The sequence below is a fragment of the Egretta garzetta genome, unplaced genomic scaffold, assembly GCF_000687185.1.
Source record: "Egretta garzetta isolate BGI_Z169 unplaced genomic scaffold, ASM68718v1 scaffold526, whole genome shotgun sequence".
Classification (NCBI taxonomy): Eukaryota; Metazoa; Chordata; class Aves; order Pelecaniformes; family Ardeidae; genus Egretta; species Egretta garzetta.
In genome coordinates this window covers 457,834-472,117 of record NW_009259967.1, presented here as the reverse complement: position 1 = coordinate 472,117, position 14,284 = coordinate 457,834, and the positions used below count along the sequence as shown (strand labels likewise).

Below are 14,284 nucleotides of genomic sequence, written 5' to 3'. Positions count from 1 at the left end.
CTGTCTTTTCAGCAGAAAATCCACACAGAAGTGTCATAACAAAACAAGAGGAAGTTTTGCTGTCATGTGTTTGAGATGATTACAGGTAACGCTTCACCCTAACAACCACGTTCCTCACAGTTCCCTGTGAACTCACTGTGAGAACTTCAGTATGAAGATTTGATTTAAAGATAATTACTCCAGTGAAACTACTTTTTAGCTTTACGCTTTAAGTAAGCACAGTTGTTAATTTTGGCCAGCCATTTATAAACCCCTCAGAACATCAGGACATATTTGCCTGGGCTTACAGTAACGCTCATATTAATTTCCATGGCTTTTACTGCTGTTTCATAATGGTGTAAAGAAGAGCAGGATATGTCTCATCGTGTATACAGGCAGACTGTTTCCAGAAGTTTCATTTCACCTGTCCACCCTGCAAGCCAGGGGTGCACTTAAAGAACAAATCATGGTTCTTCCCTATCAGAAGGGATTAAAATACATCTCAGCAAGAGGCTGACACTGTTAAGACATTTAAAAGTATAAATTATAAAAACCCTTCCAGATTGTGGAGAAAAATGAAAGTCTGAAATAACTAGTTTAGTTTTTAACAAAAATTAAAACAGAATCTAATATTTTCCACAGAAAATATCACTAGTAGTATTTATTATAACAATTTGGCATGGTAGCTGAATTGAAACAGTCTTTTTTAATGAAGGATGTTACTACAGAAATGTGGTCAAAAGTTTATATCCCAACAGTCACAGGCTTTTATTTCCCTTTTCAAGGGGAAAATTTCTGCAAAACTCTTAAAACTTCTTACTGAGAAATTGAATAGCGGGGCGGGGGGAGGGGGAAGGTTTAGTACGATAAAGATTTCTTTGTGCGCACAGTTTGCTTTGCCAGTTCATTTGACAGTGCTGCACTAAAAATCAAATATGCCCTCAAAGTTTATTGACACACTCCGGTGATTTTGGTGATGTATTTTAAGGAAAAGGTAAGCAAGAGTAATTACTAAGCAACGAACAATCAGATTTGTTTTAATGTAAGGGTCTAGTTTGCGCTTGTGCAAAATTATTCATTCCTAGAATGTTTTTTAGAGGTTTTTTAGGATATATAGGTGCTCCTTGGCATGACCTAATTGCAAATGAGTGCAAATCTATCTATAACTGTTCATTTTTTCCTCACATTCCCAGCATGCCTGCTGGCACAAACATTTGCCCAGATTTGTAGACTAGACCACAGTAAGATGACAAACTTGACAGGGATTTTTATTCACAAGACTTGATTATTTGTCCTCTGGAATCAATTGAAATACAGGATAAAAATAGAAACTCAAGACAGAATAAAAGTAATTTGCAAAAATATTCAGGAAATGTTTTCTCTGGGTTTTTTGTTGTTGTTGCTTCATAAAACTAAATATTTGCATGCGTTTTATTTACTTGCCTGTGAGAAGTACTTACACATGCTTTCTTTACTTGAACTCATTGGAACAAATTTAGCACTAATAAGTACATGCTTATTGTCACTGTCTTCAAAGGGTTTTTCACTACCTGTATCTGGCATATATTTAAGTGATCTTAGAGAAACATATTGCATAATGACTTCCTCCAGTCGATCATAAACACGTCAGGGAAAAAAGTCATCTAGAAGGCCCCAAAACTACAGCTACTAGTAATGCTGCTGAAAAGTGTCTGATAAGATTCTTAAACAGTCGAGTAATGATAAGACTGTAACCGTAATGATGCTGCTAATGCAAGCATGACATAACCATTGATGCTGTGTAACCGATCACAATGAACAGCCTATTGCACTAAATGTTGCAAGAGTAAATCAGCATAAAAAGTAGATAAAAATAACATGTAAAAGGTATGCTTAAGGTCTGGTTCTTCCAAGCTTTTTCTGTGGTAATAAGTATGAAGTCTTAATTAAATTTTTTTCATATTATTTTGGAAGTAAATCAGGTAGTAGGCTGAATGGAAAATAACCTCTGATTTTTGCATTAAAAAAATATTAACTCTCAGTTTCTGCTGAAGTAAATCAATAATGGGGACTGTGAGAAGGTCTGCTTTCCCTGGGGCCACGGATCTGTCTTTTTCATTTGTTATTTTTTTTCAAAACACATTATAAATTGCTCTGTCTTCTCCTTCAGCCTGGTGGATAAATTCTGAGATTTCCTACATCATTGTTATGATGTGTTTCTTCAATTCTGTACATGAACGAACTTCCCAGGACCCTGCTGCAAATGTTAACGATGCTGTATCCATGTGCTGAGCTAATATCTGGCACTTGTCTTTGGAGTTTCTGCCATTGCTAAGAGCACAGAGAGTTCTCTTCAGTAACTAAACTGGGATTGAAGATCATCAGATTGGCTTTCCATCTCTGTTTCTCTTCCCAAGACAGCAGATTGCTGGAAAAAGACACTGAAAGCAAGACAAGGTTAAACCATCCATTCTTCCTCGGAAGGAACTGCAGTACTATAATATCAGCCAGGGGTGGTCAATCTTTCAGCAAGTTCTTCTGATTCCTCTGACAGAATAGGTGGCTCAGCAATCAAGCATTCCTCCAACCTCCTGAACTCACGGTGCTTTCCACTGTTTCATCTTTTCAATGGGACTAGTTGCACAATTTGTCCTGATAAACAGTGATAAACAAAATAGCCCTGCAAAAGTACTAGGGGAAAAATGCTCCATGCTTTTACTGGCATAAAAAAAACTATTAACATGGTCTTTAACATCATGGAAAAAATACAGCAAAGCAAAGAAAAAATGTCAAGGGTATTGTACTCATGCATCCAGTACATTATTGGCATAGGTAAGTACAATTTTGCAAGGCTGCATGATAACCAGACAGGAAGCAAAGAAAACCACATCCTCTTTGAGATTCCAAGGAGAAGGCCTTTGCTTCCCTAGTGGGGTTGTTATCAACCTGGAGAAACACTCTTTGGTTTTAGCTTGGAGGTTTTGTTTGGTTTTGGTTTTTTTTAAAGGTGGCAAGGGTGATTATTAATTAGTTATGATGTTTACTAACTAGAACCTAATGTTTTTGTGGGTTTTTTGTGTATATCAGTTGGAAGAATAATGAATCTTATTTCTCTTATAATGTTATCAAAGTACTTGCCAAAGAGTTTGAGAAATTGCCTCATGAGGGTATAAGCACCTTCAGAAATGGGAATGCTGGGCTGAGATGATAGTAGGCTTTCACCATGGCAGAAGCTTAGTGCAACACAGAAATGAGAAGTCCTTGCTGGAGCAGCACAAGGCAGTTTCCAGTGTCAGAAGCTGGACAGTCCTCACATCTTCACGAGTTAGGGAGGGAGGCCTGTGGCAAACTGATGAACAAACTACTTGGGACAAGAAAGCCACTAGTGGCCAAGTTGAAACTGAGCTCTTGTTCCAGGGAAAGAAGGAGATAATCAGAGGCGGAGGGGTGGGGGGAGAGAAGCAGAGGGAGAGGAGGAACAGGCATGAGAGTCTTGTGATACAAGACTTCAGGTCAAAAAAAGGACTGAAACACACCAGCCATCCCAGCCATCGAGTACCTCTCTTCGGGTCATCCTCTCTTGCCTAGCCCACACTCCACCACCAGATGGCCCCATATGAACTTGGGTGAATCAGGCTACCGTCTTCAAAGACATGGCGTTTAAATCTGCCTAATTTCCAAGGGTGCTAGCTGCCAAAAGAAAGAAAGAAAGAAAAAAAAAAAAAAAAAACAAACACAAACGTCCAAAAGTCTGGTCATATGAGGCTGGAGAGTTTGAACAGCTCCGGGTTCAAAAACTTGGATTAGAATCCACGTCTCAAGCCCTGGGATATTTGGATGCAGTCTCATTGTTCAGTGTTAAAAACACAAGAGGTGATGCATTAGTGCAAGGGTGACATTGAATTCACAGTACAAATGGGAATTTAATATGTGACTTACCTGAGTTCAGGCTTTCAATCTATACATCACTTGCAAAGTCACAGGATTGCACCCAGCTTTGGGCATCATGCTTCAGGAGAGGTGAAGACCACCTGGAACTGGAAAGAATTCAAAGGAGAGCAGAAAGATGAACAAAAGTTCTGCAAAACATAACCAGTGTGCAAAGCCTGAAAAAGATGGCTTGCTAAGCTGTTCAGTGAAGAGCTTTATTGGCCAGTTGCAGGCAGCAGATGGCATTGTGGGCAGGGCCCTGAGTTAAAATCAGGATGTGTAGCAGGGAGCTAGGACTCTGGTGCCATGAGCCAGCAAAAGAGGGGTAACAAGTCTCTTGAGAACCCCTCCAGGTTCATTTTCTAGATGTCTCAGAGATTTCTTTTCAGGGGAATTAACAATTACACCTATCAGTGGAAAAGCACTGAATGCTAATTTCAGCACCTGCAGGACTTCCACCAAAAACTTTTCTAGAAAATGTGAAGTACAGTGTATCTGGCATCCCAAGCCTTTTGACAGAGGTAGGTCAGAGGAATGTAAGCTTAATTATAGAGCAGAATTTAAGAGACAAGGAGTCTTTGATGCGCCAGTGCTTACTGTGGTGAGCCCCACTTCAAGGTGCAGCAGTGTTGGGCTGCAGTCCCCAGGCTTCTTGTTCCAAACATTTAATTTCTGGCCCTCAGTGGTGTCCCAAAGGTTCTGGCATGCTTCAGTAAGAGGATTCAACTCGGACTTCCCAGTTCTCGTCTTCCAGGTGCGAGGTGTTGTGGAGCCCTCTGCTAGCTCTTCACTTCTCGAGGAGAAGAAAACACCATCATTATACTTAGTAGGTAAGCACTGGAGGTCAAAAGTGCAGTTCTTCTAATCTCTTACCTATACTGTTGGAGCCAAGCATGTCATGAGTATATTCTCATAGATGCTTGAATTACTGCTGTGGTACTTTCCAAGATCTGTATTCTCTCCTGCCTATGACCATTTCAGATCTATAGATCGGACAATCCAGAGCTCACAGCCCTTGAGGCATTCTTTCTGGTCAGTGTGCACAGCATACACCTGTCCCACAGATAAAGGACTGTGATTTTCCCAAAACTCAACAGCCACAGCAACCAAATCCTACTTTTCTTTTCAGACTAGAACATTAAACCTGGAAGTGAAAAATTTCGATCTAGAGTTCTCTTTAGCCTTAATTCAAATGTAGAAAGCATTCCACATACATAGCTGTAGCATAAGCCATGTTCACTCCTTGGACAGGTTGATGTAATGCTGTGTAAGCATCTGAATCAGCTTGCTACTGCATACCCGTATCAAAAAGTGTTGCTATGCTTTTCAGAGTTCATGTGTCCCTCACTCTGGAGGAATGTCCTGTGGAAGTCTCCATAGTCAGATAGGAACATGAAGCACTGCAGTACAGCCCTGTAAAATACTACCAATAACTGGACAGTACATCCCTTCCTTGCTTTCAGACAGGGATGCACACATTGGCTATGCCTTCTCCTCAGGGAGAGAGCAGGAAATATTCATTGACGTACTGATTTGTTTATATATTTTACCTTTCAGACACCACAAGACCATTATAATCAATATAGACACCTTCTCCTTCAATGATAAATTTCAATCGTTAATTGTTACTGCTGGGTGTTGTGTGTGTCCAAGTTATGGGCCCTTTTAGGTAGACCTGATTACACCTTTGCCTTACAGTGTGCTGCCCTGAAAGACAGAAAAATACTCTAAACTCACAAAATCCAAGGTTTAATAGAACACAAATTAGGAAAAAAATAAAGCAAAGCAAACAGGAATTGCAGTACATGGTCTTTACTAAGGCTGCAAGACTTACATTCATATAAAGAATATACAGAACAGTTTACATTTGAAGTAAGTGTTTAAACCAGCTATTTCAGAGCTATTTTTTATGTATATTGTTACAATTTCAGAGAGAATGAATATTCTCATCAACTCCTAAACCTGCAGTTTGCAGAATGTGGAGGCCAAATCTGGTTCAGATACAAATAAAACCCCAAAACCTGAGAAGAATGAAAAGCCTTTGCAGAGAGTCCCATGGTGTGTAAACCACAGCAACAGGAACTTAGGGAACAAATCCAAATTCTGACATGGTAGGTGGGTGTCTGGCTCTGCACAGCAACAAAGAATATTACTACAAATAAAAGCATCCCTGTGACCCTTTGTTTAAAATTACAAAACCTAAAGGGCTCTACCTATCACAAAAGTTGCTGTGCAGCAAGATGCCAAAAAAAAGCCAAGCCCATAATCTCAGCCTTCCACATAGGAAACTAAAAAACAAAGACCAAAAACTATACAGTTCAGTTACTGAATTCCAAAAATCTTCATAATAATAATTTGTTTATATTAATTTGATTGATTTTTTTCCCTGTTTTTGCTTCTTACCTGTGCTGTCTTTCTGGAACAGGATGGAGCCAGAATCAATTGTTCAATGTTCAGATGTCAGGTGGATTCTCTCACAACTTCATCACTCTACTTTTCCATGCTTGTCAAAAGCTGGAAGTCTCAAAGGGCTCCTTTACCATGTAGGCACCCCTGGGGACAAGTCGTAACAAATCTGTGAGGGTAAAAAAAATTTAACCCTGCAGAGAATGGTGGCCCCTTATGAGAGAGGGTTTCCCATCTCTTTTGGTTTATAATTAATAGGGCCCTCTGAGACTTGATGTTGATGATTTCCAAATTAGCTTTTTCCCTTACCCACTAAACCTATCTGAATGGAAGATTAATTTATTTTTAGGGGGAAAATGCCTTCAAAACACCCTTCACTTAATATTCACATCTCACCTTGTAGTAATACCTCACTCGTGGAGCAGGTGCTTGAACAACTTTCTCACACAAAAAGCCTTCTTACAATAGTTGCAATATATCCAGCAACATGCACCTGGCAACAACCTGTGCCTGAATATGTCAGCATCTGCAGCACCTGCTTGGTGGCCCCTAACTGTGGGAACTCAGCAGGAGTCCATACATGCAGTTCAGCTGAACACTGAAGAAGGGATCTGGGGAAAAAGGAGGGACAATGCAATCAAGTGAGATGGGAGTCAGGATATTAGTCATATATTTGTAGGTAAAAAGCTTTCCCCATACTTCTGCTAAATCATAGAAATATAAATGGGAATAAGCCTATCTGGCTTTGGGTACTCGTGCTAAGTTCTGCTCTGAGCTCCAGTAATGTCTGAACTGTTGTACCTTTGGTGGGACACCAAAAATTATGTGTAATCTTGTTAGCAACACCTCTACAGGGTGGGGTGATGGGACCTTTTGAGAAAGCCCTTTTGTCTTGCTAAGCTTTGGTACCTCTGCAGAAGAAGCTACAAGAAGGATCCTGGAGGAGTAAAGAAAGTGTTCCAGTAATTGTGAGCAAAGGTGAGGCATGCATGGGTAGTGCTGAAACAGTGTTGAGCCAGTTCCTTTCCACAGACCTGATCCGGTGATGTATCACTCATTTTTGATCTGCTGATTCATTGGAATTTTAGTCTCAGAATACTGACTGAGATTTATGATCACTTGAGCTTTCTCTTTAAAAGTAGTTCTTACCAGAAGCAGCATTGTAACTGCACACCTGTGTACATTTGAGACTCGGTCAAAACCTCCTTTCTGAAATTTCAGACACTTCTATCAAGTAAATTCTCTGCCTGTTTTGATTTTATTTGGTTTACATTAATCTATGTAAGTTATATAATTCAATAATGTTTTGTTTTATACTAAAACATGACCCAGCATGTAATTCTGGAAAGAAGAGAGGTAAGAAATGTTGTGACAGGGAGAAATCATGCCAGGCCCACGCCATAATCACACAGCATTAGTGTCTCTTCCTTTTCCTGTTTCCTTTTTCCTTTTCCTTTTCTTGTTCTACCTCTGTGACAGACAAGCCAAGAAAACTGGAGATCGTAGAGGTAAAAGCTTCTGATGTATTAACAGTCTGAATGCAGAAATAGAATCACCTTCTAGCTGTGAGCCATGGGGGCTGCAGTTGGTTCCATGCGCAATGACTTGCACAGGCGGTGTTTCCTCTTCTTCCCCTTGGTCAGGGGACACTTCTGTGGAGTAGCGAATACTCGAAGTTTCATCGCTCACGCTGTTCTTCTGTGGACACCTTTTATTCTGTTCACAGCTGTCCTGCTTTGGGAAGGTCTCTGAACAAGAAACCACTAATCGCAGTTCACCTGTTAAGACTCACATTCAAAACTGTGTGAAAAATTAGGACTGCTTATTGGAAGCGGCATCACTTTTAAGTAGAGAAAATGTTTGCTTCAAGGTACAACTGGTGACATGGTCTCCACCACTGACATACACTGATCGACTGTCAGATCTGTTATACTTTCACCAAGAAAGTATGATGTCAGGTTTCTGGATACCTGTCCTAAAAGGATGTGTGTGTGGATATCCATGAGAATGGGAAAATTCTCCCTTATTTCCTCACTGCTGACAGATGGATTTGTAGGAAAGCTGCAAGCCTGACTTTGCAAGATTTTTTTGTTTCTCTTCCTTTCCCAGCTTAGCTCCATCTTTTCTCCAAACTGGAACACTCATTAGTATTTGCTAATTCTTTCAATTCTTTAAAAGTCCTGTGAGACAGCTTTATATTAATGTACCAAAGCAGAGCCAAATGGCTTTATATTTATTGTTGTCTAATAGCATGTGGCCTATGTTATGACTTGACGGAATGGCTCTGAGTCTTTTTTTTTTTAAACAGATGTTACTGAGACAGATGAACAAATAGATTAATGTGTTAACCCACTATGGTTTATTACGGTAATTAGAAATAAAACATAGCAAAGGTCATACCACAGGCATATAACAATATATCAGAAGATAAATTATGGCAACGTCTACCTCATCTAATCCACCCCAGGGGCCTGAGCCCCGAGCCATGCCATGCTACGCCACCTCCACCCCTGCTCCCAACTGCAAGCATCCACTTTCCTCCCAGGAAAATTTCACCCAGAGTTAGCACCTAAAGGAAAGAAGCTCCACTGAGGGGTCTTCTCTAGGCAAGGACAGGAGAGAGGCCGGCTCAGCTTAGAGCCTTTGTTCTGGACAGTACACTCGTAGGAAAACAGCACAGGAAATCTCTCTCCCAGGCCAATGAAGAGACAGTCATCATTTTCATCATAAAGTTTACAAAGTGTCTTGCATTCTTGTGGGCTGACTAGGACAAGGTCCAGAGCCTTCATCAGCTTTTATCACATTGCAATATCAAGAATGAAATAACAGTAAGGCCTTTCATCGGCAAACATACAATGCTGTCCAGTGGAATGAGCCTTGGGGTTCACCTGGGGAATAAACCAGGTGGTACAGTCCCCACTCTGCTCTGGGCAATGGGCAGTTGCTCACATGTCAGGGAATACTATAGACCTGAGTTTTCTGCAAACATTGCCTCTTGAGAGCTATCGCTAAAAAATACAGCCAACTCAACGTGAGTACTAAAGGCCTTGCAAATCTCTCTTGCAGACTCGTTTTTTGACCTCAGCCCAAACTTCCATGCCCATCTTCACAAGTTGTGAAAGTTTTTTACAACATATAGCAAGTCACCATCATTTTCATGAACTCTGAAACATATTGCAGAGGTCTTATGTACTCCTGTGCCACCACACAGCAGCTCTTGGGTGGGGGGGTGTCAGGGAGTATTCTCAGGCTCACAGAAATGGAAATGCATTACATTGGGTTGAGCATTAAGAGATGCCTGCAGGGGAATGTCATAAGATCCTCTATAAGGTATTGTCCATTTTTTCTATTTTCCAATAGATATCAACCCATTATTCTCATTTTGATAGCGTCAGTAATGCACAATTTATACCATTCTTGTATGACACTGCTTCCTAAAACTATTGTTGTATGTGCATACATGCACCCACATGTCCTCTGCAGTTTTTTGAGTTGAGACCCACACCAGCTAAACAGCATTACAGCAGCCAGTGGTTCCGGGCAGTGTGCTACTTACAGTTTCCTATGGGCAAATGTCAAATATCAAAGTTCATCATGAATAGTTACAGAGCTTTTTGTGCATCAACAGATAGCCTTCTGTTACTGACTAGCGCTTTTGATGAATGAATTAGCCATCCGCTTTCTGTCACCACTGTAGGAAGAATATGTGAGCCTGTGTGAAAGAGAAAATAAGAATAGAAAGCCACTCATATCTAACAGCAAGAAACAGGAGGGGAGTGTTAACACTAGAGTGCTGTTAGCAAAGACACCTATCAAACTCTGTCAGTATTATTTCTTCAGAGTTTTCCTAGGCTGGCTGATGGTGCCAGAAAGTTAAAGTATCTTTGCTGAAGCTTATAGCTCTGGAGGGATCTATCATGTAGAAAAAAGTTATGAAGCAAATCTTATTCCCCTCTTCTTCTGCATGGTCTGTCAAAGAAAGTAGGAGAAGCAAGTAGCTGGAGATAGCTCTGATTCTGGCAAGAGTAAGAGAGAGAGACTGCATAGCCTTAACTTTGATGGGAGTGAATTAGCTTCCTCTGCCTCAGCACAATGAAAAAGCAAAAAAAAAAAAAAAATCCAGGCAACATGAGCAATCCAGTGTCAGGGGGTAGTAGGACTGTGGGGACACCCACTATGGTGGTGGTGAGGGTAAGATCCAGAACTGTGAATTACGCCGCATAAAATCACAAACTATTTCTGAAAAAAAAAAATTGTTTTGCTATTCTTGCTTAGTCTTCTCACTTTGGATCTCTCCCTGTGCCAAAGCTGCCCCGTTTATGGAATAGTCAGCCATGCAAGGGCTGCCAGATGTACTGAACAGTAGTCCTGGTTTTGTGTACCATCTGCCGTCAAGGAGGGACGCAGAGAGCTTTTTCCTCTGACGCCTCCTGTCACCATTGTCTCATCAGTGTCTCCAGCTGATGTCCAATACATCACTGCATCTTCTCTTTGGGGTAGACCACCCCTGCATCCCACTCCCTGCACTGAGAGCTCTCTTCACAACCCTCATGACCCAAATCCCATCGCATCCATTTTTCCCAGTCCCCTTTTCCCTCTCCCTTGGCCATGCTGCTGGCAGCAATAGCTGTACAGATTGGTGGCTGCAGTGTGATTAAGTTATTTTGTCCCTGTCTTTGTCTATGAAATAAGAAGCTGTGAGCCAACTTTGGATCCAAGACTAGCCTGCCAGCCTTTGTACATCTGCAGGTATAGCTGATAGGAACTAAGTGCATTTTCAAGTTAGCTCCCAAGAGACTGTCATCCCCTAAAGGTGGTGCTACCACTCACAATTAGTTTCTAAGTATTGCTACAATTAATATGGTCAAAAATTAATTTTCAGTGTGATTAGGCAATAGATTCTTGAAAAAAAAATGGGGCAAGCCTTCTACTTAATATAGTAGCAGTTACAGACCCCTCAGTGATCTAAAGCCAAAGCCACCTAGGAATATAAATGGATAATGGTTTGAGTTGCTTCTCCTGTAGGCTTCATTGCTCCCCTCACCATAATTCTACAATTTATTTGCACTCAATCTCCTGTGAGGTAAGAAAACAACAGGTAGAACAAATGTATTATCTGAGGTTATCCAGCTCTACCTAAGTGCCATGCTCAGGTAAAACCCAAGGGCTCCTGGGCTCCAGCAGGCACAAATGGGGAAAGCCCAAACATTGTTCCCACTCTGCTGACTGGCCAGTCAACTGACTGGGTGGTAAGTGCTTTTGAGGAATAGATAAGAGTCACCTTTCCACTGAGATTTTTAGATCCTGCACCACCACAGTTGTACCATTTAGAAGATGCCTCTAACTACTTTTCGAAAAAAAGATACGTTTTTCAGACCTTCCCTCTTAAATCAGACCATAGTGCTCACAAAGGTGAGCAAAGAGCCTGCAAAGTCACTGTGAACACCAGACCTGCTCATCGGAGGATTTTGAAGATATAAGGGAAACCCTGGCTGGATTGCTGCCAGTTATACTGCTTGAGGGATGAGGCTGGTGGACTGTGGTGAGAGCACTGCCAGAGGAGAACATAATCAGGCATTAAGTTCTGTATAATGCAGCTTCAAGCATCTGAAGTTATTTGCTCCTTTCCTACAGGATTCATCATTGAGGCTCTTGCAGACAGAGAGTGGTTTGACTCTAAAGCAGATTATTTATTGCTTCATATGTCTTTTGCTAATAAAAAATTAAAATCATTTATATAAAAAAAGTGTTCTAAAAACATTCATTGTGAAAAACAACGTTCTTCATCCTTCCCCTATGTCTTACCAACAGAGCAAAATCTATCATTTATAAACTGTCTTCATGAAGCAAACATAATGCCACTAATGATCAACAAGAAGACAATAATTTCACGTAGGTAAAGTACCATACAGTACAACAGATCCTGGCAGGGGTTTGTTATAAGAGTGCTTAGGATGATAAATTGTGTCTCCAAACACCAGTAAAATCTCAGCAGCAGTCACCAACCCACCTCTCAAGCACTTGTGAGGACAAGTTCAGCCCATTTTATACAAAGGAGATTGTTCTTTGCTTAATCTACATTAGTCATTCAGGGAAAAATAATCCTTGTATTTCATAGTATAGTTGAACAAGAAAAAATCCATTTGATACAATTTTTTTATTTTCTCAATTTGTTCTGAGTTCAATTGTCTGAGATACTCCAAGGTGATATCACCATTAGTTCGTTTCTCTGAGCCATACCTCTTCAAGCTGGGGTAGTGCAGGCTCTCTGGTGCTCCAATGGCCTTCAGAACATGCTCAGAATCTAACCCAAGAGTTTCATACTTACCCAGAATATCATAGTGAATGTTGCAAGGATCACAGAGCAGAAACATTGGTTTCCAGTGAATGTCAAGAGCATTCGGTGGTTTTGCTATAATGAAGTTGACAAACTCCTGGAAACTCACTTTTTCAGAAGAATTTTTGTTTTTCCTGAACATTGCCCTAATCTCATTAGCGATGGTGATACTGTAGAATGGCTCAGAGTGCAGAAGTTTGTCTCTGTAAGCTGAAACCAGCCGTTCCAAGGGATGCCTGGTGAACATCACTTTGGTATAATTGTTCAGAAATTCCTTCTGTATAGCAGGAGGGTAATTCACCAGCTTTTTGATCAGTGAGGTTTGGTGGATGTGGTCATGCTCAATTTCAGAAGCTTCTGCATTCAAGCCTGCTTGGAGAAGAAAAATAGTTCTCTTCCAGTTGGAGCAGCCTACCTTGGGCACCTCACAGTAGATAAATTTATGTTTGTGCTCCACAAACAGCTGGTTTGCAACATGAGAATCCAATTTGCTTCTTAATTTAAGAAGGTTGTTCTTCAGGCAGACAGAAGCCAGAGTGCTTTTGCGATCATTTTGAATTGCCAGCCAATCTTCAGTGGGATCAGGAAAAGTACCTGCAACCAAGGAAGAAATGCAAACTATTAGTGTGAAATGGACTTCTGTAAGTCTCTTTCTTTGTGACAACCATAGCACTCAATCTATCTCCCTGCACACAAAAACTAATGAAGATGCTAAAACAAATTTTTTGTTTACTGTTACCGGACTCCAGTATGACAAACATGCAATAAACTACCCTGCTTAGTGAAAAGTTTGTTAAAATGAAAAATTTCAGCACATTAGCAATATTACTCTAAGCAAGATGGGTGTTCTGAGACTTCCGATGTCAACTGGGTTTTGCAGTGCTCTTCCTCTCAGGCATTGCTAACATAGCTATCACAGTGACAGGGCCTTGGATATTTTCACAGTATTCTTTATCACTTAGGCTCCATAGTTACATTTGGGAAAGATGTCCCTGGTTCTAGAAAACATTAAGTCTTTCTGTTGGTAAATTCTTTACTCACCTGTTAGGCTTTTTTGTCTCTTACAGAAAAAACCCCAAAGAAATATCCCAAAAATAAAATTTGGGAGAAGGAAAACTAACACCTTCTGGTTCATATTATTTTCACAGGAAGGAGGATGAGGTGACCTCTAAAGTGGAAATCCGCCTTTCTGTCAACAAGAAAAGAAAATACAAGTTAGATCTTGTATGACTGATGCAACAAAGATAACATGGTATTCTCTTACAGAATTTATGTTAGCAAGAAGACCTTTCAAGCCCTATAAAACCAGGCTTTGCTAATAAGTAAAAATTCTCTTATGAGAAAGACTCACCACAATTATACTGTTAAACCAAACAGACAAATAATAGGACCATTTTAAAGTATTATGCAATTCCCCCCTTTCTCAGAACAGTGAACTGTATATGAGCAAATACTCCTCCCTTCTCACTTAAAGCTGCCAAGCAAACTTCATCTACCCCATCACATTGTGTAACAATAACCACATTTAGGATTACAGAGATTCATTTTTTTTCAAATAACCTTACTTGTTGGAGTCTGGGAGTAGAAAGTTTTCTGTAACCTTCCACAGGACTATCCGCACGCCTACGATGCGTTCAGGATGAGATTCTTCCC

The 14,284-nt window shown here is 40.5% G+C and overlaps 1 protein-coding gene across 1 annotated transcript; it reads right to left on the bottom strand.

The window, feature by feature from the left end:
* Positions 1-12,374: 12,374 nt before the first annotated feature.
* LOC104127544 (carbohydrate sulfotransferase 9) lies at positions 12,375-13,766 on the bottom strand. The gene is made up of 2 exons (XM_035895729.1): positions 13,673-13,766; positions 12,375-13,225 (listed from the first exon to the last, which is right to left on the bottom strand). Exons 1-2 carry the CDS (start codon positions 13,764-13,766, stop codon positions 12,375-12,377), a joined length of 945 nt encoding a protein of 314 aa, XP_035751622.1.
* Positions 13,767-14,284: the final 518 nt, after the last annotated feature.